Below are 26934 nucleotides of genomic sequence, written 5' to 3'. Positions count from 1 at the left end.
AAATTTCTAAATCTGACAATGTAATGAATAAGAGGAAGAAAGGGGAAAATGGTTCAAAGAAAAATTGTGCACTAATTAAGACTTCAAGACCCAACCCTGCAAACTCCTTCCATATGATGGAATTACTAAATCGTCATGGTGCAGAAAGAGGCCATTTGGATCACCTTGTCCACATCTATGTCTCTGCAAGAGTTCCTCATATGGTCCTACTCCCTGACTTTTCCCGGTATCCATATAAACATTTTATCTTCAGATATTTATCCATTTCCCCTTTGAAGGGAGTGCATTAGAGTTTCTAACCAATCACTGCTTTAAAGAGAATATTCCTTGTGTCATTGTTGCTAATTTCTCCAATCGTTTTAGATTTGTGCCCTCTATCTCTCAAAGTTTCTATCGATGGAAACATTTTCTTTCCATCTTCTCAATCCATGCCCCTCATGATTTTGACCGCTTCCATCAAATCTTAGAGAGTCATAGAGTTGTACAGCGCAGAAACAGACCCTTCTTGAATGTTATTCAAGTTGTACTCATCCAGGCACTTGGAGAGTCACAGAGCTGTACACCATGGAAACAGACCCTTCGGTCAACTCATCCATGCTGATTAGATATCCTAAATTAATTTAGTCCCATTTGCCAGCATTTGGCCCATATCCCTCTAAATCCTTCCTATTCGTGTATCCATCCAGATGCCTTTTAAGTGTTGTAATCATACCAGCCTCCACCACTTCCTCTGGCAGCTCATTCCATACATGAACAACCCTCTGTGTGAAAAGGTTGCCCCTCAGGTTCCTTTTAAATCTTTTTCATCTCACCTTAAACCTATGCCCTCTAGTTTTGGACTCTCCTACCCTGGGAAAAAGGCCTTGGCTATTCACCCTAATCATGATTTTATAAATCTCTATAAGGTCACTCATCAGCCTCTGATGCTCCAGGGAAAAGAAGCCCCAGACTATTTAACTTCTCCCTATAGCACAAGCCCTCCAATCCTGACAACATCCTTGTAGATTCATAGTGATAGAGTAATACAGCATGGGAACAGTCCCTTTGGCCCAAACTGGTCCATGCTGACCCTGGTGCCCACTCAGTTATTCCACACGTTATCATTGATTCTTTTGCCAATCACCTTAAGTTTCCATCATCTGGTTACATCTGTTCTGCTAAGGGAGCAGGTTATGTTCGTCCTGCTCTGTCTGTAACACCTCATGATTTATAGCATACCTTTTCTCAAACATCTCTTCTCTGAGGAGAATCGCCATAGTTTCTCCAAACAAGGTTGCTGAAGTCCTGTATGCCCATCCCTGAAATTCATTCTCTTTACTGCTCCTGCTCACAGGTTTTCACAGATTTTCTAGTGTACAGCTGGAATATGAACATATGAAGTACAGACTGGCTCCTTGGGCCAGCTCTGCCATTTGGTAAGAGTATGGCTGAACTGATTATGGCCTCTACTTTCTCGTACACTCTTTGTCAGTCATAAATCAATCTAACTCAGCCTTCAATATCTCTAACTTCTGCTACTGTCTTGGGAGAAAAATTCTACTGACGACCACCTTAAAGAAAAAAACATTTCCTTTATTTTAAATCTATGCTCCTAATTCTAGTCTGCCCACAAATGGAAACATCCCCTCAGCATCCAGTTGGAGAATTGAACACTTTGCTCTATTAGACCATTAGCTGTAGGATTAGAAGTAGGCCATTCAGCCCATCGAGTCTGCTCTGCCATTCAGTGAGTTCATGGCTGTTTTGATAATCCTCAACTCTACTTTCCTGCCCTTTCCCCATAATCCTTGATTCCCTCACTGATTAAAAATCTGTCTATCTCACTTAATATACCTTATAGACCCAACCTCAACAGCCTTCTGTGGAAATGAATTCCCTAAATTCACCACCCAGAGAGAGACAAAAATCCTCCTCATCGCTGTCTGAAATGGGTGTATGATTATACTGGGTTCATGCCCTCTGCGCTTAGACTCTCCCATAACAGGAAACAAACTCTCACTCTCTACACCGTCCAGCCCCCTAATAAAATCTCCTTTCATTCTCTTTTAACTCCAAGGAGTACAAGCCCAATCTAGTCAGGGACAGCACAAAAGCAAAAGAAAAAGCATATAATGTGATGAAGATTAATGGGAAGCCAGAGGATTGGGAAGTCTTTTAAAACCAGCAGGCGACAACAAAAAAGCAATAGGGCGTATGGGGGTGGTGGTGATGATGAAATATAGAGGTAAGCTAGCTAGTAATATAAAAGAAGATTGCAAGGTTTTTTTTAGATATAAGAAAGGTAAGAGAGAAGCAAGAGTAGACATTGGACTGCTCAAAAATGAGATTGGAGAAGTAGTAATGGGAAATAAAGAAATGGCAGAAGAACTGAAGAGGTACTTTGCATCGGTTTTCACATTGGAAGACACCAGCAGCATACCAGAACTTCAAGAGAGCCAGAGGGAAGAGGTGAGTGTAGTGGCCATCATTAAGGAGAACATGCTAGGGAAGCTGAAATGTCTGAAGGTGGATAAAGCACTGAACTAGATGGGCTACACCCAAGGATTCTGAAGGAGATAGTTGAGGAGATTGTGGAGGCATTGGTGGTGATCTTTCAGGAATTACTGGAGTCAGGGAGGGTTCCAGAGGATTGGAAAATGGCTAATTTAACACCTGTTTAAGAAGGAAGGGAGAGGAAGACAGGAAACTGTAGGCTAATGAGCCTGGTCTCGGTCATTGGCAAGATTGTAGATTCCATTATTAAGGATGAGATAGCAGAGTACTTGGAAATGCATGGTAAAATAGGGATGAGTTAGCATGGCTTCATCAAGGGGAGGTCAATCCTGACAAAACTGTTAGAATTCTTTGAAGAGGTGATGAGCAAGTTAGACAAAGGAGAGCCAGTGGATATGATCTATTTGAATTTTCAGAAGGCCTTTGAGGAGGTGCCACACAGGAAGCTTCTAAATAAGATAAAATATCATAGTTGTACTGAGGGAGGACACTTTCTGGGGCTCATATGCCAGCAATGCCATATGGGGAAAGCTCAGGAATGGGAAGGGTGCAATAACTTTGATGGGATTGTATGAATGGCCTCCCAACAGCCAGCGAGAGACAGAGGAACAGATATGTGGACAGATTACGGATAAATGTAAAAACAAGAGGGTTGTTAAGCTGGGTGATTTTACTTTCCCCTATATTGACTGGGACTCCCTTAGTAGCAGGGGCTTGGATGGGGGAGAATTTGTTAGGTGCAACTAAGAGGATTGCTTGAAGCAATACATAAATAATCCTACAAGGGAAAGAACCATACTGACCTTGGCTATTCACCCTATCCATGCCCCTCATGCTTTTATAAACCTCTACGAGGTCACCGCTCAGCCTCTGATGCTCCAGGGAAAAAGCCCCAGCATATTTAGCCTCTCTCTATAGCGCAAACCTTCCAACCCTGACAACATCCTTGGAAATCTTTTCTAAACTTTTCAAGTGTAACAGGTAAAAGGGGATAACTTTAAAGCAGATGTGAGAGGCAAGTTTTTTACACAGAGTTTTGTAAGTGCCTGGAATGCATTGCCAGAGGAGGTGGTAGAAGCAGATATAATAGCAACATTTAAAAGGCATCTTCATAGATGCATGAATAGGCAGGGAATAGAGAGATACAGAGACTATAAAGGCAAAAGTTTTTTAGTTTTGAATGGCACAGCCTTGGTGGGCCGAAGGGCCTGTTCCTGCACTGTACTGTACTTTGTTCGTTCTTTGTTCTAAGAACTTCTGGTGTTAGGGGCAAGGTATTGGCATAGATACAGGATTGGCTGACTGGCAAAAGGCAGACAGTATGGATAAAAGGATCTTTTTCAGGATGGCAGCTGGTCACTAGTACACTTCTACGAGGTTATATAATTGGGACCACAACTATTCATGTTGATTGGAGTAGGCTGTTCACAGGTAAAGGGATGACTAACACAGTGGGAGGCCTTTAAAAATGTGATTATGAGGATTTAGAGGCATTATGTTCCTGTTAAAGTGAAAGGTAAGGCTAGTAAGATTAGGGAACAATGGATGAATAAAGATACTGAGTTCTAGTCAAGAATAGGAAAGAATAATATATTAGATATCGACAAGTGGGATCAAATGAATCTCTTGGAGAGTATAAAGAGTGTAGGGGCATTCTTAAGAGGGAAGTCAGGAGAGCAACAAGGGGATATGAGATAGCCTTAGCAAATGAGGTAAAGAATAATCCAAAGAGATTCTACAAATATATTAGGAGCAAAAGAGTAACTAGAAAGAGAATAGGGCCCCTTAAAGATTAACAAAGCTGTCTATGTGTTGAACCTCAGAGAATGGGAAAGATACTAAATAAATATTTTGCATCAGTTTTCATTGTGGAGGAAGAAATGGAGGCTAGAGAACTCAGGGAAATAAGTAGTCATGTTTTGAAAAACAGTTCACATTACAGAAGAGGAAGTCCTGGAGGTGTTAGAAAACATAAAGGTGGATAAATCTCTGGGACCTGATCAAGTCCATCCCATGACATTGTGGGAAGTTAGGGAAGAAATTGCGGGGCCCCTAGCAAAAATATTTGTTTCATCTATAACCAAGAGTGAGGTGCCAGAGGACTGAAGGATGGCTAATGTTGTGTCTTTATTTAAGAAAAGCTGTAAAGAGAAGTTAGCAAACTACAGACATTTGAACCTGACATCAGTGGTGGGTGAGTTGATGGGAGTGATTTGGAAAAGTAGGATATACATGCACTTGGAGAGATAAGGACTAAAATTAGAGATAGGCCACATGGTGTTGTGTGAGGGAAATTATGTCTCACAAACTTGATTTTGTTTTTTGAGGAAGTAACCAAAAGGATTGATGAGGGGAAAATGGTAGACATATTATATGGACTTTAGTAAAGCCTTTGACAAGGCTCCACATGGTATACTGATTAGTAAATGGGATTCAGGGTGAGCTTGCCAGTTGGATACAAAATTAGCTTGACAACAAGAGAAAGAAGGTGGTGGTGGAGGATTGTTTTTTGGACTGGAGGCCTGTAACCAGCAATGTTCCACAGGGTTCGCTTTTGTTTGTCACTTATATAAACATTTTGGATGAGAATATAGGAGATGTGTCCAGTAAGTTTGCGAATGACAACAAAATTGGTGATGGAGTGGATAATGAAGAAAGTTATCTAACATTACAAAGAGATCTTGATCAGATTGGTCAATGGGTTGAGGAGTGGCAGATGGAGTTTAATTTGGATAAATGCGAGGTGTTGCATTTGGTAAAACAAAAAGGGCAGGACTTATACAATTAATGATAGGGCCCTGGGTAGTGTTGTAGAACAGAGAGACCTAGAGGCTCAGGTACATAAATGTTTGAAATTAGAGGCACAGTTAGACATGGTGGTTATGAAGGCATTTAGCATGCTTGCCTTCGTTGCTCAGACCTTTGAGTATAGGAGTTGGGACATCATGTTCAGGTTGTACAAGACATTGGCGAGGCCTCTCCTGGAGTACTGTGTGTAGTTCTGGTCACCCAGCTATAGGAAAGATATTATTCAATTGAAGAGGGTTCCAATAAGGTGGGCCAGGATGTTGCCAGGAATGGATGGTGGGAGACATAGCAATAGGCTAGGTGTGCTAGGACTTTTTTCACTGGAGCGCAGGAGGTTAAGGGGTGACCTTACAGAGGTTTATAAAATCATGAGGGGCATAGATAAGGCAAATCGCAGAGTACTTTTCCCTAGAGTGGAAGAGTTACAAACCAGAGGGCATATTTTTAAGGTCAGAGGAGAAAGTATTAAAAAGGACATGATGGGCAACTTTTTTACACAGAGAGTCGTTCATGCGTGGAATGATCTGTCAGAGGAAGTGGCGGATGCAGGTACAAATACAACATTTAAAAGACATTTGGATAAATACCTGAATAGGAAAGGTTTGGAGGGATATGGGCCAAATGCAGGCAAGTGGGACTAGTTTAGTTTGGGAATGTAGTTGGGGTGGACTAGTTGAACTGAAGGGTTTGTTTCCATTCTGTATGAATCTATGACTTGAAGGAGGTGGACAGGCTAAGAGAGTGGATAAAGAAGTGGCAGATGGAATACAATGTCGAAAATGTGTGAGGTTATGCACATTAACAGAAAGAATAGAAGTGTAGACTATTTTTAAACTAGGAAAGGCTATGGAAATCTGAAGTGCAAAATAACTTGCACATTCAATTTTTTAAAAAATGGAATTAAGAGTCTAATGATGACCATGAATCATAGAAACATTGAAGATAGGAGCAGGCGGAGGCTATTTGACTCTTTGAGCCTGTTCCACCATTCTTCATGTTCATGGCTGAACATCCAACTCAATAGCTTAATCCTGCTTTCTCCCCATTACCTTTGATCCCATTTACCCCAAGTGCTGTATCTAGGCACCTCTTGAATACATTCAGTGTTTTGGCATCAACTCCTTCCTGTGGTAATGAATTCCACAGGCTCACCACTCTTTGGGTGAAGAAATGCCTCCTCATCTCCATCCTAAATTGTCTTCCCCGAATCCTCATACTGTGACCCCTGGTTCTGGACACACCCACCATCGGGAACATCTACCCTTTCTAGTCCTGTTAGAATTTTATAAGTCTCTGTGAGATCCCCCCTCATTCATCTGAACACTAGAGAAAATAATCCCAACCTGGTCAATCTCTCCTCTTACATCAGACCCGCCATCCCGGAATCAGCCTGGTAAACCTTCACTGCACTCCCTCGAGAACAAGAGCATCCTACCACAGAAAAGGAGACCCAAACTGCACACAATACTCCAGGTGTGGTTTCACCAAGGCCCCGTACAACTGCAACAACACATCCCTGCTCCTGTACTCGAAACCTCTCACAATGAAGGTCAACATATCTTTTGCCTTCTTTACCGCCTGCTGTACCTGCATACTTACCTTCAGCAACTGGTACACAAGGACACCCAGGTCCCGCTGCACACTCCCCTCTCCCGATTGCTGGAAAATCCCATCTGATTCACTAATGTCCTTCAGGGAAGGAAACTGCTATCCTTACCTGGTCTGGCCTTCATGTGATTCCAGACCCAGAGCAATGTGGTTGACTCTTAACTGCCCTCTGGGAAATTAGGGATGGGCAACAAATGCTGCCCAGCCAGTGACGCCCTCATTCCAATGAATGGATAAAGGGGAGAAAAAAAAATCTTTGGGCCGTGCATCTAAGGAAGGATGTGCTGACATTCGAGAGGGTCCAGAGGTAGGAGGGATCCTGGGGATGAATGACTTGTCATATGAGGAGTGATTGAGGGCTCTGGATCTGTACTTGATAGAGTTAAAAGGATGAGCGGGAATCTAATTGAAACTAACATAATACTGAGAGGCCTGGGAAGAGTGGACATGGAGAAGGGGAGGCTATAACCTGAGGGCACAGCCCCAGAATGAAGTGAGGACTCTTTAGAACTGAGCTAATAAGGAATTTCCTCAGCCAAAATGTAATTAATATGTGGAATGTATTGCTGTAGAGGCTGTGGAAATAAGAAAATCCATCCATGTCCAGGATTAGCCGAGAAACCTTTTCTGGATTGCCTCCAATATCAGTGTATTCTTTCTTAGATAAGAAGACCAGCCTGCTCACAGTGTTCTTGGTGTGGCCTGCTAGCACCTGTATACTTTTAGCAAGACTTCTCCAATTATATAAACCGTTCCCTTTGAAATAAGACCAGCATTGTGTTTACATTCCCTAGTACCCACTAAACTTGTATACTAGCTTTTTATGAGTCATGCACAAGGACCTCCAAATGCCTTTCTGCTGCAGCTCTCTGTGGTCTTTCCCTATTTAAATAATATTCAGCTCTCCTATTCTTTCTAAGTGCATAATCTCATAACTTCCCACATCATATTCCACCTGCCAAGTTTTAGCCCACTTACTAAACTTGTCTATATTCTTCTGAAGACTCCTTGTGTCATTCTCACCACTTGCCTCCCTAGCTATTTTGTGTCATTAGCAAACTTGGCTGTAGTGTATTTAGTTACTCATCCGAGTCATGAATACAAATTGTAAGTAATTGTGGCCCCAGCACTAACCCCTGTGGTACCCAACAAGTTAACTCTCCAACACTCCATCTTCTATTAGTTGGCCAATCCTCTATCTATGCTAATGTATTACCCTACAACCATGGGATCTTACTTTAAGTAGCCTAATGTATGGTACCTCATGAAACACTTTTTTGAAATCCAAATGTTTACATCTATAGGTTCCACATTCTCTATCCTGCTTGTTACCTTCTCAAATAATTGTATTAAATTTGTCAGGCTGGATTTCCCTTTCATGAAGCCATGTTCACTCTGCTTGATTATATTAGGCTTTTCTAAATGCTCCACTGGTGCATCCTTTATAACAGACATTTTCCTCGTAACAAGACATTAAGCTCATGGACAAAAACAAAGTTGCTGGGAAAGCTCAACAGGTCGGGAAACATCTATGAAGCAAAAAACAGAGTTAACATTTCATTAACTAGTTTACTTTACTTTAAGTAAATAAGTTCTGACGAAGGGTCACCAGACCCGAAACGTTAACTCTGTTTTTCCCTTCACAGATGCTGCCAGAACTGCTGAGCTTTTCCAGCAACTTTGTTTTTGTTCCTTATTTACAGCATCCGCAGTTCTTTCAGTTTTATTAAGCTCACGGATCTCTGGTTACCTGTCTTGTCTCCTTACCTTTTTAAATAACGGTGGTACATTGGCAATTTACCACTTCTCTCAATCTTTTCCAGAATCTAAGGATCCCTGAACGATTAATTCCAGTGCATTCACTAGCTATATCCTTTAATATCCTCTGATGGATCTCATCAGGTCAAGGGGACTTATTGGTCTTTTAGCCTTTTTAATTCCCTAGCGCTTTCAACTATTTATGGTTATTACATTTACTTTCCTCTCCTCCTTTTGCCCCTTGATTATTTAGTAATTTATTTATATATTAAAACACATTTATTCAATTTCTCTGCCATTTCCTGGTTCTCCATTATTATTTTCCCAGCCTTATTCTCTAAAGGCATTTGTTCAATTTTTATACATTTAAAGAAGCTCTTGTTACACTTTTTGACATTACTTGTGAGTTTATCCCCAAAGTTTAATTTTTCCCTCATTATTTATTTTTTCTTTTGGTTATCTTTTGATGGTTTTTAAAACTAGTAAAACAACATCTGGTCATGAACTATTTTCTTGAAAGTCTGCCTTTGTTCCTCGAACATCTTTGCTGCTAAACTTCTTTGCCAGTCCACTCTGGCCAGGTCTGCCTTCATTCCTTTGTAATAAACTTTGTTTAAGTTTAGAACAGTTGTTTTTGACCAAGTTCCTCCCTCTCAAACTGAATGCTAAATTCTATCATAACATGGTGACTGTTTCTGACAGGATCTTTTATTCTGGCCTCATTTTTTTTTCAACCCTGCCTCATTACACATCACCAATCAAAAATAGCCCAATACCTGGTTGAATCCACAACATGTTGTTCACGGAAACTATCCCAAATATACTCTATGAATTCTTCCTCTTGGCTACCTCTGTCAACCTGACTATTCCAATCTACATGAAGATTAATGTCACCCATGATTAATGTACTGCCTTTGTTACATACCCTCATTGTCTCATAGATTCTTAGAATCTTTACAATGTGGAAGCAGGCCATTCAGCCCATTGAGTCCACACTGACCCTCCAAAGACCCACTCAGACCCTCCTAGCCATGTAACCCTAGATTAACCATGGCCAATCCACCTAATCTGCACATCCCTGGACACCATGGGAAATTTAGCATGGCCAATCCACCCAACCTGCACATCTTTAGGCTATGGGAGGAAACCGGAGCACCCAGAGGAAACCCATATAGACGGGGGAAAATGTGCAAACTCCACACAGACAGGTTGGATTTACTCACTGATTAATCTCCTGATTTATTCATTGGCCTACCATATAGCTACTGTTGGGGGCCCTTTATGCTACTTCTATCAGTGTCTTCTTTCCCTTGTGGACTTCAGTAGATTTTACATCTTCTGATTCAGCATCATTTCTTGCTGTCGAGCTTACTTGTCTCTCAAAGTCAGATCCAGCAGCTACAATGGCTTCAACAGTTGAATAGGTGGTGCTTCTTTATATGAGTTTCTCATTTTTTGGGAGGGAAATTGTTCCTTGTTTCTAATTACTTCGGTGGTTTCAGCGCTTTCTGCCTCCTTTTCCTTCGACAGAACAGCATTTGTCTTTTTTTTGTGTACCATTTCCCATTGTCCTCTTCTAGGTTAAAATTTCCCTCTGGGTGTTTCCTTCAGAGCCTGTTTCTTTGTAGTTCTGCACCCTAAGATGGCTGTGCCATCAGTTCTATCCAGTTTCAACTTGGGAAAATTTTCATTCCAGACTGATGAATGATCTTTCCAGCAGTGAGCATTGATTAGTCCACAGCTTAGGGCTAGACTCAGCGCTCATCTTTTAGCTGAGGAAATCAGCTTTCAAGTACCATAGGTATTGATTGGACTGGCTCTCACTTTGATGTGTGTTGAGACAGCAAGGACTGTTTTGTACCTTATTGTGTTGCCCGGGGGGTAGGCGCATTCTAAGTTTGCCTGTTCTGATCTGAGGCAGTATGAAAATATCTAGAGGCCTTGAAACAATCCATTGTAACATACATGGCCAGCTGTAGCCTCCAATCGAGAAGGCGTTTCTTGTTTAAAAAAATCTTATTTTCCAATGTACAGGCTTTTAAAAGCAGAAACAACCTGTTTTTATTAGAAATATACAAAATCAGACAGCACAGTTGCAGCACCATCAAACTTTAAAATAATAACAAATAATCAATTGACACTTGATTTGATTGAAGTTTTTGAGATGCAAGAGTACAAATATTGCAAAACCAGTTTCTCTGTTTGGAGGATCTCGTATCAAGGGACATAGCCTAAAAATTAAAGTTCTGTTGGAAAATACTTCTACATATGAAAAGTGGTGGAGTGTTGCAAATCTTCTTCAAATGCCAGGTCAATTGTTAACTTTAAATCTGAGATTGATAGATTTTTGTTAATGCAAGATATTAAGTGATATGATCATGGAAATAGTGCATATATTGATCACATTGGAATGGCAGAGCAGTTCAAGAGGTTAAAGAGCTAATTTCTGTTCCTATAATCCTGACCCGACTGATAGGATTGGATAATTTGCAATTGACCCCACTTTAGATCCTGCCGACGTTGATCAGTAATATTAAGTGGAGATGGCAGTAGTGGTAGTGGCAGCTGGTGGAATTTATTGGAACATAAAGATGCTCTCAGTAATAGTCGCTACGAAACTTTCATCAATTGTTGGAAAAACTTGTTTGATGCATAAATGTCCTTTTAAGGAAGGAAATCTGTCATCCTTACCTGGTCTAGCTTCCACATAATTCCAGAAGGGGTTGCACAGAGATGAGGAGGAATTTCTTTTGAAAGACTATAAGACATAGGTGCAAAAGTAGGCTATTCAGCCCATTAGGTCAACCCTGCAATTCAATAAGATAATCTCTCAGACGGTAGTGAATCTGTGGGTTTCTTTGCTACAGAGGAATGTTGAGGCTGGGTTGTTAAGTATATTCAAGGATGAGATAGATTTTTAATTAAACAGGGAATCAAGGGTTTTGGGGAAAAGGCAGGAAAGTGGAGTTGGGTATTATCAGATCAGTCATGATCTCATTGAATGGCGGAGCAGACTCAATGGGCTTAATACCCTATTTCTTCACCTATGTCTCATGATCTTATATGGTTGACTCTACAACTGCCATGGCTAGGCAGGCCATTCTGTACAATTTGAGATGCTAATCTTGCCAATGATGGCTGCATTCCATGAAAGAATAAAGAAGATGGTGTAAATGTGGCAGCATTCGATATTTGGTTAAAAATACCCCTCAGCCTTGAAGCAGAGAAAGAGAGAGAGATGAGGAATGAATGAGCAGCTAACATTTCCTTATCTTTTCATTTATTTCTTGTGGATGTTAAATTACTGCTGCAGTACTGAAACTATTTAAACCTATTCTTATCTCGCGCCCGACAGTCTGGAGGGACTGACAAAATAGTATACCTCCAGATGTTTCTCATATAGCATTTCAGAGTTTCAATGTAATAGATCTTTTCATTGAAATTTGAGGGTTTTTTTTTCTTTGAACTGTTGTTGTGGTCCATAGGTGGTCAGATATTCTCAAGGACTGCTTTTCATTTGATTTTATAAACCCCTGTGATCTGACTTAAATATGATTTATTATTGGTCTCCAATGTGGCAGAGCAGACATACTATTCTGTAGCCATGTGCCTTCCAGATCGTGAGTCCCAAGTGAGGAGAGCTTTGAGGGGTCAGAAAGTTCCTCTGTGGAATAAAAGCAGACATGCATCACTGTGAAGAGGCATTTCTCTTGGAGACAGCATTCGTAACAGCTCCTTTATCACCATTCCATCAAACTGCTGAAAACAAATTACAAGGAAAAACACTCAGCCAGTCTGGCAGGGGAGAAAAAAAAACTTATTAACCTCTTTTCTGGATTGAAAAATAAGTTTTCCCTTCTTTATGGGCTAGAACTTACTGTCATAATAAGAGTGAGGCTAAAGGCACTCATTCATTTATGTGCAAATAACACAGCAGCCTCAAGTAGAAGCAGATGTGAAGTTAGAACATAGAACGTAGAACAGTACAGCACAAATTAAACTAATCCCTTCTGCCTGCCCTTGGTCCATATCCAACTATTCCTGGCATATTCATGTGCTTATCTAAAAGTCCCTTAAATGCCCCTGTCATACCTGCCTCCACCACCACCCCAGCAGCTCGTTCCAGACTCCTACCACTCTCTGTGGAAAAAATATGCCCCTCACGTATCCTTTGAACTGTCCCCCTGTCACCTTAAAGGCAAGCCCCAGTTAAACCTGAAAGCCTGGGAGGCAGCATTCAATGAGCATACCTCCGCTGTTAACTTTCCAAAAGTGGAATACCACTATCTGTCTCACCCTTCAAATGCAACAAACGCACGATGTTCTCGTGTGGCATTTTACGTGAACTAATGTTGGCACAGAAAGCGAGGACCTATCCATTTCAGTCCAAGAACCGATAGATGTGCAGTGATGCACTTTGGAAGAAGTAACAGACAATGAATGGCAGGACACTAGGAAGCCCAGAAGAATGGAGGGATCTTGGGGTGCTTAACCACAGACCCCTGAAGACAGCAGAGCAGGTTAATAGTATAGCAATGAGGCTTGCCCTTATCAGTTGTGGCGTAGATTATAAGAGCCAAGGAGGTTATGTTGGAGCTGTACAGAACTTTGGTTAGGCCACAGCTGGAGCAGTCTGTGCAGTCTGATCTCCATACTATAGGAAGAACATGATTGCACTGGAGGGTGTGCAGAGGAGATTCACTAGGATTTGCCTGGGTTGGAGCATTTCAGCTATGTAGAGGGGCTGGATAAGCTTGGGCTGGTTTATTTGAAGCACAGAAGGTTGAGGGGAGACCTGGTAGAGGAATTTAAGATGATAGGAACATGAGCAAAGTGAATCGAAAGCAGCTGTTCCCTTTAGTTGAAGGGCACTAACAAGGGGAATAATTTTAAAGTGAAAGGCAAAATGTTTGGAGGAGGTTTGAGGAAATGAGAATGGTGGGGGTCTGAAATGTACTACCTGAGAGGGTAGCTGAAGGGGGTAAATTCATAACCTTTACAAAGTACTTGTTGAGGACTTGAAGCGTCATAACCTTCAATTCCTCTGGGCCTAGTGCGAGAAAGTGTAGGAAGTAGTGTATTTTGGTGGTACAGACTCAATGGGCTGAATGGCCTCCTCTGTACTGTATGGTTCTATGATTCTATGATACCATGATTCTCGGAGCATTTTTCGTTGTATTCATAGAATAGTGCTGCAGAGGAGATGTGCCCATGCTAGCTATTTGCAGGAGCTATCAGATTAGTTGCACTTCCCTGCTCTTTCCTCATTACCCAGTCATCTTTTCCCTTCAAAATTTTACCCAGTCCTCTTTTTGAATGGTTTTTTGCACCTGCTTTCACCATCCTTCCAGTACATTCCAAATCCCAAGCACTTACATGTCCTTAAGTCTCATCTAGTTCTTTGTGCCAAACACCTTAAATTTCTCTGGTCTAGTTATCAATCCTCCTGCCACTGGAAAAAGTTTCGTTTTATTTATCCCATCAAAACACTTAATTATTTTTGAACACTATCTTGAACACTTTGATCAAATACAAGAACAGAAAAACACAAAGATTAGGAGGAGGAGGAGGAGCCCATTCAGTGCCCTTGGAAAATCTGATTGTGGCCTCAACTCCACTCTTCTGTCCATCCCACATAATCGTTGACTCCTTTGTAACTCAGAAAATAGGTTTAACATTGAATATCCTCAATGACCAAAACTCCACTGCTGAGGAAGAGAATCGCACGGTTGAATGATTTTCTGGGAGAAAGCAATTCCACTTATCCCAGTCGTATATGGGAGATCTCTAATTCCTAAACTGTGTCTGCTACTTCCAGACACCGTCCCACAAAACCATATGATAACGGAGCAGAATTAGGCCATTCAGCCCATTGAGTCTGTTCCGCCATTTAATCACAGCTGATATGTTTCTCAACCCTATTCTCCTGCCTTCTCCCCATAACCTTTGATCCTCTCATCATTTAAGAATTTATCTATCTCTGTCTTAAAGATACCCAATGACTTGGCCACCATAGCCTTCTCAGCAATGAGTTCCACAAATATACCACCCCCTGGCTGAAGAAATTCCTTCTCATCTCAGTTCTAAAGCATTGTCCCTTCATTCTGAGACTGTGCCCTCGGGTCCTAGTCTCTCTGGAGGAAACATCTTCTCTATGTCCACTGTATCCAGGCCTCTTAGTGAGATACCCCCTCATCCTTCAAAACTCCATCAAGTACAGACCTAGAATACTCGACCACTCCTTACATGCCAAGCCCTTCATTCCTGGGATCATTCATGTAAACATCCTCTGGAGGAGAACATCCTCTCTGTCAAGTCTTCCTCCAAACCTGATATGCTTCAATAAGTTACTTCTTATTCTTCTAAATTCCTATGGGTATGGGCCCAACCCGCTCAACCTTTCCTCTTAGGAAAATCCCTTCGTCCCAGAAATTGGATGAATGAAATCCATTTTTAAAGAATGAAAAGTCATCATTATTATCAAGCAACCTCTCTGGGACTGAAAAGTGTTTGTTTTCATACGTACCATGATCTACCTCACCGCCACCCTCTCAAATCCTCAACTGTTCCAAAGTTATCACACTGCTCATCTGATACCAATACTGAATGAGCAGAAATCTTTCCTCCAATTAAATATTGGGAAGACAGAGGCTGTTGTTCTTGGTGCTTGCTCCAAGCTCTATGCTCTAGTTCCCGACTGCATTTCTCACTGTGGCAACTGTCTGAATCGACATCACACTATTTTCAGACAACTTTATGCCACATTTGACCACATGTTTGCATCATGGCTAAAAGGATTTATTTCTATCTCAAAACCATTGCATATTTTCACTCCTGCCTCAGTCCTTCTGTTAGGAAACCTCTATTCATTAATTCTAGACTTTCTGATCTCTCACATTCTACCCTTCATAAACTTGATGTCATTCTGAATCTCTGCTGCCTTATGCCTTAAGTCAAGGTTAATCCATTTCATTTGTTGCTCATCAGCTTACTGGCCTGCAGTGGCTCTGAATTAAGCAACATTCTGATTTTAAAAGTTGTCATCCTCTAGACCTTCAATCCTTTGAGATATTTTCACACTCCTAATTCTGGCCTCTTCAGCATCCCTGTCATACCTTCAGCTGCCTAGACCGTCAAATTGGAAATTCTCTTCTTAATTCTCTCTGGTCTCCACCTTGTTTAAAAGCTATATCTTTGACAAAGCAGTTAGGTATTTGACATTATACCACCTTAGATGGCTTGTTGGCTTTTTTAAATATAATGCTCCTGTGAAGCCTTTGGATGTTATATATTTATATAGCAGCTTTAACGTAATAAGTTGGGGCCAAATTACTGCAGATGCTGGAATCTGTACTGAAAACAAAAATTCTAGAGATCACAGTGGGTCAGGCAGCATTCATGGAGAGACAGCAAGCTAACGTTTCGCGTCTAGATGACTCTTCATCGGAGCTCCCATGAAGAGTCATCTGACTCGAAACGTTAACTGGTTCTCTCTCCATGGATGCTGCCTGACCCGCTGTGATCGCCAGCATTTTTTGTTTTCAACATAATAAGTTAGTTTTGCTATTGCAATACGGTGTCTCTTTCCTTCAGCGTTAATTGTTGTTTTTAAATATTTTCCCATTCCAAGTTATAATGTTTCTGGCCCTCACTTATGCTGCAACGGTTACATTAAGTTGCATAATAAAAATCGAAAGAACTGTGGATGCTGTAAATCAGGAACAAAAACAAAGTTGCTGGAAAAGCTCAGCAGATCTGGCAGCATCTGTGAAGGAGAAAACAGAGTTAACGTTTCGGGTCCGGTGACCCTTCCTCAGAACTGATGGTGACTTTAAGTTGCATGATCTGGTTCAGATTGCACAGTGCAATTGGCAGTCCTTTAATCTGATTGATTCAAGGTTGCTTGTCTTGCAGGAGGTGCTGTGCTGTTTTCATCTCTCACTTGCACAAATATCTACAAAAATTAACTGGGAAAGCACATGTCTCAACCAATGGGATGTGTTTACATGTTGGGTACAATCAATACCAGCCCTTTTACTTCACATTCTTCTTTCTTGTTTCAGTTTTCATGCTTCTCAAACATCAGGCACTCAACATCAGCATTTCCACATTCCTCACTGCAGAAATCTGCCATCCACTTTCTTCATAAATAATCATTAACGTGATATAAACTACCAAAAGAACTGCAGAAATCAGAAACAAAAACAGAAATTGCTGGAAAAAGCTCAGCAGGTCTGGCAGCATCTGTGGAGGGAAATCAGAGTTAACGTTTTGGGTTAAGTGACCGTTCTTCAGAATTGTTCCTCAGAACAGTCCAGTTCTGTAGAAGGGTCACTGGACCTGAAATGTTAACTCTGACTTCTCACCATTGATGCTGCCAGACCTACTGACTTTTTCCAGCAATTTCTGTTTTTGTTAATGATTAGCATTGTTAGCCTCACCATTAACTTATCAGCAAATTTGGTAAAACAGTAAATAAAAGCCAAAAGAACTACAGATGCTGTAAATCAGGAACAAAAACAAAATTGCTGGAAAAGCTCAGCAGGTCTGGCAGCATCTGTGAAGGAAAAAAACAGTGTTAAGATTTCAGGTCTGGTGACCCTTCCTCATAACTGTTCTGAGGAAGGGTCACCGGACCCGAAACGTTAAATCTGTTTTTCTCCTTCACAGATGCTGCCAGACCTGCTCAGCTTTTCCAGCAACTTTGTTTTTGTTGTTGTTGTGTTTGGTAAAACAGTGTTCCTCTTTCCTCAAGCAAACAATTCTCTTTTAAAGACATTTATGAGGAGAAATGTTCTTCTTCATTTGGTCTGAGAAATGTACAGTTCTCAGGCTCACTGAAGGGGAAATTGGATTAGAGACTCAGGAAACCAAGTCTCTGGAGATTCCTTGTTTCCTCATATTTGGCAGAAAAATGGCAGGACCAGGTCTTTCAGGCACTTGACTCGCTTTCTTCTGTGTATGTCTGTGGGTTATCACTTCCTTATGTGTATGTCTGTGGGTTATCACTTCCTTGTGTGTATGTCTGTGGGTTATCTAAATGGACTGCTATCCTAAAAACCAGGCACTGCGACTTGCAGCAGGAAATGTGGGAACTACGCCTGCTGAGTTTTCAAAGGACAACTGGCCAATAGACAGATGCATTCCTGGATTTCCTGTCACTGCTTGTGAGCACAATCAGGGACAATTAAAGAGAGGGTGAACCCTACGATGACAATATTTACTTTCTTTGAGCATCGGCTTCATATTTGACAGTAACTAAAAGATAAAGTCACTATAGTCCCACTCTCTAATCATCATCATCATCCTCGACAATCCCTCGCAGACAAGGATGACTCTCTTCCACTCTCAGGGTACAGACTGATGCGGCTTATGCAGACTCTGTTACACTTGGGACAGAAAGTGGTCATGGGACGGGATGGGTGGGGCATTGGTGTGTGGCAGCGTGCTCCTTTTGCTGTTTTCATCTGGCTTCCATTTTTTTCCCTATAGCAAGTCTTCAGGGCTGGTCAATGCCTTTCCAGATGCTCCTCCTTCACATTGTACAGCCTTGGACCTATGATTCCCAGGTGTCTGTGGGAATGACACACTTCACCAGCAAGAGAGAGAGAGATAAAACAAAAAGAACTGTGGATGCTGCAAATCAGTAACAAAAACAGAAATTGCTGGAAAAGCTCAACAGGTCTGGCACCATCTGTGAAGAGAAATCAGAGTTAACGTTTCGGGCCCGGTGACCCTTCCTCAGAACTCGGTCAACGGAGAAATTGCTGGAAAAGCTCTGTTGACCGAGTTCTGAGGAAGGGTCACCAGACCTGAAACGTTAACTCTGATTTCTCTTCACAAATGGTGCCAGACCTGTTGAGCTTTTCCAGCAATTTCCATTTTTGTTAGTGAGAGAGAGATGACTGGTGATGTCTTAACCTGAGGGTTGCCACGTCTCAGTTGAGGGGCAAGGTTGAGAAGGAGAGATCTTTATGGTAACTTCAGCCAGTGTGAGAATTGAATCCACACAGTTAGCATCTTCCTGTATCTTGAACTAGCAATCCAAGCTAACCAACCCTTCGAGAGTAACTACAGCTTAAACTCAAAGATGAATTATAATAAAAGCACACAAAAGATAGTGTTAAAAAACTCACATCCTACCGCTCATGTTGCATCAACCCTCCATCAAGGGGTTAACAATCTTGTTGGAAATTCCTCCACTTTCTGTTTCCCACTGAAGCCTCTTCCTTCCTGTATGTTGCTATCCCCTTATATCTTGAATGGAACACCTGGGCCAAATGACCTGATTCTTTGCCATACATTCCATGGAATCTAACATTTATACATCAGACATGCTGAAGACCATTGTCAGAATTTAATTCTGTTCAAAAAAGGCAGAATTGTGTCTTGTCAGTGACTTAACTGGACTGGATGAGGGACTTTACTTCTGTGAATAGATTGGAGAAGCTGGTGTTGTTCTTGGAGAAGGAAAGGTTGAGAGGAAAATTGACTGAGGCGTTCAAAGTCAAGAGGAGAGTATAGAAAGTGGAGAGAGGCTGTTTTCTTTGAAGGAGAGTCAAGGACCAAAGCTTTTTAAGATGAAAATACAGGTGATTTAGTGGCGACGGACAATAGCTGAAAAGTATCACGGGTGATTTGGTGGTGGAAAAACACCAATCATTTATGTATAAGAGCGTTTGTGGATATAAGAAAGAAGAAAAAATGCTGGAGTTTTGCCAAGTTGGCCATTAACAGGTCAAGGCAGTGAACAGTGGAGGGCATTGTTGTCGACTGTTTGGCCCTTCTCCACAGCTATGTTTGTGTTCCAGCGTCCTTGGACAGGTGGCATGCAGTGTCCACCAGTATTCGTGACACATTTAGAGAGATGAGGGCACAGTGGAGGTGGAGTGCCTTAATTCCTCTTCAAACTCTATTTTGATTTAGTCTCCTACCTCTCCCTCACGTTTGAAATTATTGCATTGCTCCTTATCAGGGGCAAGTAAAGTGATTAATTGAAAACATGGGTGATTTAGTTGTGGTAGATAATAGATTACATTAATTTTGGTGGTGGGAAGAAAGCCGTTCAGTTGTGTGTGATAACACACAACTTCTGGATATCGAAGAAAAGAGCTCAGGTTTTAAAGACTCTTGTGGTAAAGTGGTAGCGTTTCTACCTCTGGGCCAGGTCTGTCCTGGATCAAGTCCCACCTATCCCAGACGGGATGCAAGTATCTGAACAAGTTGATTAAAAATATCTGAGGTTCTGAGGAAGGGTCACCGGACCCGAAACGTTAACTCTGTTTTCTCCTCCACAGATGCTGCCAGACCTGCTGAGCTTTTCTAGCAACTTCGTTTTTGTTCCTGATTGAAAATATCTTCTTATTCGTTGTCTTGTTGGCAATCAAATAACCCTTAGTCAGCTTGCAGGAATGAAAGAAACCAGGTGCCATATTAAAAACATGCAGTGCAGTGGTTGTGTCTCTACTTCTGAACTAGAAGGCCTGGCTTCAAGCCCCGTCCACTCCAGAGGTATGTCAGAATGTCCCTGAATGAGTTGATTAGAAAATATATTTTAAAAGAGCTGAGGCTTTACTACCCTGGTAGTAATTATTTGTTTAATTAATTAATTGGATAATTTAGTGGGCATTTTTTTTTAAATTAGGAAAAGACCTGGGCTCTTTCCCAGTGGGGATTTGGCTTCTGGACAAGGAATTCAGAAAGGAAAGGTGGAAACTGGTGTTTATGCTAAACTACAGATTTACAGTAAAAGTCTTGTAAATTACTGGAAGCCTTTTGCTGCCTAATCCATCACATGACTATTGGACAGTGAAATAAAGGAATGATGACTTGATGTTCCAAGTCAGGATGGTTTATGACTTACAGTAAATTTTGCAGCTATGTTGTTCTCCTACATCTGCTGCCCCGTTCCTCTTCATGGTTCCTGCAGAGCATCCACCATACAGACTGATATCCTTTAGCAGCTCATGAACAAGAAGCTGAGGGAATTTGCTGAGTGACAGAGAAGAATGCTGGGGCTTCTAATTCCTTGTTGTAGTCCCTTCCTGCCTCATTAAAGCAGTGAGAGATTAGGATTGAAATGTTAGCCCCATTTTACATTTACCTAAGATTATTTTGATGACTGTTACTCATCAGTAGGAGTATCACTCTGATGTTTTACTTACTTATCTGTGGCAGTTTTCAGAATACAAGTCAATCTGACTTGTCTTACACATTTGGTGATATCTCTCTGGGTCTCAGCCCTTTTAAAACCTAATTTTGGAATAATACACTTGCTCAGCAGGCATCCTTACCCTATCCTGCGGGTCAGCAACATGTCCTCAGAATACAAACTGTACTCTAACAAACATTTAAGTCTCTTTCAGTGAAAGAAAAGAAAAGTATTTGTGATGGAAACTGGCAGTCACCATGATATTGTCACAGGTTGTATCCCATCGCATGTTAAAAGGGAAGAGTTCATTGTTTGTTTTCCCTTGGTTCAAAAGTCATGCAACTCCAATTATTATTTCCCTCTTTCTTTCTCCTCTCTGACAGATCAAGGTTAGCAGAGTTCCAAACGAGCTGTCAGCCTTCCACACAGTCTGTGAGTGGTTGTCTCAGGGAGAACTATGCTGCCTGTCTACTCTCATACACTGGCATTATAGGTAAGATCCAAGGTCCTTGCTTTTCAGCTGCCTTGTTACTTCAATTTTTGTACCAGGTTCTGTGCTTGTTAAGGTTAAGGGTGATACTCCTGGAGAATTGACCATCTTCCCAATTCAAAAGCTCACTGCCAATAATAAATGTTCCCCAGTGTTTGCATAGATGCAGAATAAAGCACTTTTTCTTCTTCTGCACACATTGTTGGAAAGGATAAAGAAAGGCAGTGTAGGCTGTCCAGACATCTGCAAGTTCTACACAGGCACTGAAGTACTTTTAAAGTATAATACTGTTGCAATGTCATGCGATCATGGCATTTTACAGCATAGAAAGAGGCTCTTCAGTGTATCTTATCAGTGCCAGTCACCAAGCACTTATCTACTCTAATCCAATTTTCCATGTACGCTATGGTGTTTCAAGTGGTTATGTAAATATTCCTTAAATGTTGTGAGGGTTTCCACCTCTAGCACTCTTTCAGACAGTGAGTTCCAGATGCCCACCATATTCTGGGTGAATAAGGTTTCCTAGAATCCCTTCTAAACCTCCTGCTGCTTACCTCATATCCATCTCTCCAGGTTACTCTACAAAGGGGAAAGGCTTCTTTCTATCTACCCTGTCTATGCCCCTCAAAACTTCATACACTTCAATCAGGTTCCCCCCCCCGCCACCAAGTCTTCTCTGCTCGGTGGTCAACAACCCCAGCCTATCCAGTCTTTCTTGATAGATAAAACATTCCAGCTGAGCCAACATCCCTGGTGAATTTCCCTGTGAAGCTTTCTAGTGCAATTGCATCCTACCTGTAGTGCAGTGACAAGAACCACAACAGCACTCCAACAATAGTCTAACTAATATTATCTACAACTCAATAAAAAGCTTCTTGTTCTTGTATTTAGTGTCTCATATAATAAAGGCAACTAGTTATCCACCTTGTCTACCTGGCCTGCTGCCTTCAAGGAACTATGGACATGCAGACCAAGGTCCCTCTGATCTTCCTTACTTCCTAGGGTCTTACCATTCAACATGTGCACCCTTAGCTTCCCATAATGCATAATCTCACATGTTTCATTTTCCATTTCCCACTGTTTAGCGCATCTATATTGTGCTGTAGTCTAAGGCTTTCCTCCTTGCTATATATAACAAAACCAATCTTCATGCCAGCTGCGAACTTATTGATCATACCTCCATGTTTAGATCATTAATGTACATTACAAACAGCAAGGCACTCACAACTAAACCCTGCCATACAACTCTGAACACAGGCTTCCATAGCAACTGATATGGACCATTCAGCCTATTGAGGCTGCTCCACCATTTAGATATTTTTCTAAATAACCTGTTCAGTGATGTTATTACACACCTTATGCAGGTGGGATGTGAACCCAGGCCCCTGGTTCAAAGGTGTGGACATTACCATTCCACAACAAGGTGCCTCCCCACTCTGTCCTTTAATACAACCATGGTTAATCGAGCACTTCAAACCCGCTTACCAACAATGTCCTCATAACCACTGGTAACTCGAAATCTGGGGGTCGTTTCGCTCAGTTGGATGGACAGCTGCTTGACTGTGCAGAGTGACACCAACAGGGATTATCATGAAAGACGCTCCTTCTCAACATCTTCCCTGTCTTGCCTGAAATGTGGTGATTCTCAGTTTAAACCACCACCAGTCATTTCTCTTAAATGAGAGAGCAGACCTATGGTCCAGTAGGACTGTAACTACTTCACCCTTTAATCAGAAATCTACCAACCTCCTACTTTAAACATATTCAAACACTGAGCTTCTGCAGCACTCGTTGGCTGTGAATTCTAAGATTCACAATGCTCTGGGTGAAAGCATTTCTCCTTACTTTTAAACTGTGCCCTCTGGTTCTAGGCTGTCCAATATATTACCTGCATTTAACCCTGTCTATCTCTGATATATTTTGTAGGTTTTAATGAGGTCACCTCTCATTCTTTGAAGCTTAAAATACACAGGACCAGTTTGCCTAATCTCTCGTCATTGAACAGTGTGGAAACAAGTTTGGTAAACCTTTGTCGCAATCCCTCAATAGCAATAATAACCTTTCTGTGTGGTTTAATTATTCATTTGGATTTATTTATTCGTCACATGTACTAAGTATAGCAATACATAAATATAGCGAAGAGTGCACAAAATCACCATTCACTGGCACCCACTTGGTTACAAAAACCTGAATTAAAAGATTTTAACAGAGCCAAAAGGTAAGCAAGATAAGTCCAGATCTCAGAGTCCCAAGTCTCAAGTCCCATCTCAACAATCGTGCAGGCGCTGCTCCAATAGCTAGGACACCCAGGAGGCTGTTGCCATGTGAAAGGTCTGCTCTCGCCATCCACTGCTGCTGCCTTACCAGCCTGTTCTCTCCACCGCTGCCTCACCGGCCCATTCTCACCACCGAACCGGCCCACTCTTGATCCGCTGCCAAACCAGCCCACTCTTGATCAACTGCCAAACCAGCCCACTCCTGATCCACCGCCAAACCAGCCCACTCCTGATCCACCGCCAAACCAGCCCACTGTTGATCCGTCACCGTCGCTCCGGCCCACACTCGATCTGCCATCGCTGCAGGGCGGCACGGTGGTTCAGTGGTTAGCACTGCTGCCTCACAGCGCCAGCGACCCGGGTTTGATTCCACCCTCGGGCGACTGTCTGTGTGGAGTTTGCACATTCTCCTTGTGTCTGCGTGGGTTTCCTCTGGGTGCTCCAGTTTCCTCCCACAGTCCAAAGATGTGCAGGCTACGTGGATTGGCCATGCAAAATTGCCTATAGTGCCCAGGGATGTTTAGATTAGAGATAGTAGGAACTGCAGATGCTGGAGAATCTGAGATAACAAAGTGTAGAGCTGGCTGAACACAGCAGGCCAAGCAGCATCATAGGAGCAGGAAGGCTGACATTTCGGGCCTAGACCCTTCTTCAGAAATGGGGGAGGGGAAGGGGGATCTGAAATAAATAGGGAGAGAGGGGGAGGCGGATAGAAGATGGATAGAGGAGAAGATAGGTGGTGAGGAAAATATAGGGCCCAAAACCGCTCCAAATATTCCAAATGTTGTCTGACCAAAGCCTTATACAGCTTCAGTAGTCCATCCCTCCTCTTGTATTCCAGTTCTCTCAAAACGCGTGCTAACGGTAAATTTGCCTTCCTAACTGCCAAGTGAACCTGCATAGTAACCTTAAGCGAATCCTGAATTAGGTATTCTAAGTCCCTTTGTGCTTTAGATTTCCACAGTTAGAAAATAATCTGTGCCTCTAATCTTCCTGACAGAGTATAACCTCACTTTGCCACACTGTATTCCATCTGCCACTTCTTTGCCCACTCTCCTACCCTGTCCAAGTTCTTCTGCAGCACCCCACCCACTTTTTCAACACTACCTCTCCCTCCACCTATCTTTATGTTATTTGCAAACTTGTCATTGGCACCTTGTCAAAGGCCTTCTGGAAATACAAATAGATCACATCCATTTCCTCCTCAAAGAATTCTAACAGATTTGTCAGGCATGACCTCTCCTTGATGAAGCCATGCTGACTCAGTCCTATTTTGCCATGCACTTCCCCAAGTACCCTGCAATCTCATCCTCAAGAATGAACTCTAAAATCTTGCCAATGACAGATGTCAGACTAACCGGCCTACAATTTCCAATCTTCTGCCTCCGTTCTTGAACAGGGGTGTTATATTAGCCATTTTCCAGTCTTCTGGGACTCTCCAAACTTTAATGAAAACCTTTGAAAAATCCAAATATACTAAGTACACCAAGAGCTCTTCATACATTTTGTTTGAAAAGTCCTCAAAAAACTCCCAAGTTCATCAAGTATGATTTCCCATCCTTCAAGCCATGCTGACTATGCCCAATCAGGTTTCCTTTGTTGTCCAAATGTACATTCATCACATCCATTATGATAGAGTCTAGCACTTTCCCTACTACAGATGTTAGGTCTCTCTTTCCATTTTCTCTCCTCTTCCTTTCTTAAACTGTGGGGTTATATTTGCTACCTACCAATCTGCAGGAATCATTCAGAATCCATGGGATTTTGGAACATCATCACTAAGGCATTGAACATCGCTATAGCCATTTCCCTCGACACTTTGCATTGTGGAATATCAGGTTCCAGAGTAATCAGCTTTTAACCCCATTCATTTCTTCAGTACAACCTTTCACAAATACTAAATTCCTTTGCGTTCTTTCTAGTCACTTGGATCTTTAATTCTGGAGGTTTTTTGTATCTTCCGCAATGAAAACAGACACAAAGCAATAATTTAACTTCTCCTCCATGCCTGTATTCCTCGTTATAAATTATCTTGACTCTGTCTGTAATTGACCCACATTCGGCTTAACCAAACGGTTCCTTTTACAGACCTACAGGAGCTTTTACACGCCATTTTTATGCTTCTTCCCTAGTCACATAAACCTCGACCATCACCCTCTGCCTCGCTAAGTTTTCAGCAATTCGTGGATTTCATTCTCACTTATTATTTTTTCCCCTTCTTTAGTTCCTGCGCACGGAGACCGAGGTATTGAAAGGCTGTTACTTAACCTTTTTTTTCTCTCTTTCTTAAAATCTTTTGAAGAAATGAACAAATTTGTTTTTTTTTTCAGCGTGTGAATTGTAGCTAACTTTGTTAGCTAATATCATTCTGAATGTATCTGCAATAGTGAAGCCAAACTAATGAAGGCTCTTCTCCTCAAATGTTGTCCAGTAATCCTCACTCATGGCTTTCCAGAGATGTTCATCAAATTTTCCTCTATTGTGACGCTATTAAGTTTGGTTCTTTATCTTTTTCGTTAGGTACTGTGGTCACCCCAAACTATATCGACAATTCCAGCTCTAATGTGGCGCCCTGGTGTACCTGCAGTGGCAGTGGAAACCACAGAGAGGACTGTGAGAACTTCCACACCCTCTTCACAGATAATATATGCCTCAGTGAGTAAGGATTCTTTGTATAGGGAAGTAACTGCCATTTAATATATCGCCTAAAGCAAAACTGAAGTACTGTGGATCTGGAAATCTGAGCTAAAAACAATTTTCACACTGGTGGATCCCTGCACCAGAGTCATGGACTCCCAGTTGTTCATGGTTTGGTCCATGTCCTTCCCTCCTCCTGTGACATTCTTGAGTTGGGGCTTCTTCTCTTTCCTAGATTATCAATATTTTCCTCTGATGCAAACTCTTACACCTGGTCTGGACCAGTTTTGCTGCCTCCATTCTTTACTTTTGTCCCTTTTTACCTTGCACTGTTATCACTTCCATAATTCTAATCTCCACCCCATCAAAGACCTTTCCTTCCTGAAGTTCAATTCCCTGACTCAGTCCCTGAAAGTTAGGAAGATTTCATTTATAAAACACCTTTCATGACCTCTGGATGTCCCAACACACATTACAGCCAATTAAGTTTAGCCACTGCTGTAATGTAAGAAAAGTTGTTCATAGTTCAACTACATAACAGCAGCATTATATGTCAAAATTTAACACCAAGCCACCTAAAGAGATAGTGTAGATGCCCAGTCTCCTCAGGATCTTGTATAAATTTCAGCAGACAGAAGCCTAGTCTCTCCAACCTTTCCTCATAAGACAACCCAGCCATTCCAGGTACTAATGTGATAAACCTTCTCTGAACT

At 41.8% G+C, this 26934-nt stretch overlaps 1 protein-coding gene across 1 annotated transcript in view; it reads left to right on the top strand.

Annotated features, from left to right (window-relative positions):
- Positions 1-26934, top strand: part of gfra4a (GDNF family receptor alpha 4a) — a 156390-nt gene that overhangs the window by 117122 nt on the left and 12334 nt on the right. Inside the window, exons 5-6 of the mRNA XM_048594100.1 lie at positions 21202-21311; positions 26105-26239. Of these exons, the coding sequence (XP_048450057.1) occupies positions 21202-21311; positions 26105-26239 (245 nt within the window). The remainder of the gene's footprint in view (positions 1-21201; positions 21312-26104; positions 26240-26934) is intronic.

This window comes from Rhincodon typus, chromosome 1 (genome assembly GCF_021869965.1).
Source record: "Rhincodon typus isolate 14 chromosome 1, sRhiTyp1.1, whole genome shotgun sequence".
In the NCBI taxonomy this organism is placed as follows: Eukaryota; Metazoa; Chordata; class Chondrichthyes; order Orectolobiformes; family Rhincodontidae; genus Rhincodon; species Rhincodon typus.
The sequence above is the reverse complement of the archived record's forward strand: the minus strand, read 5'-3'. Positions and strand labels throughout refer to the sequence as shown.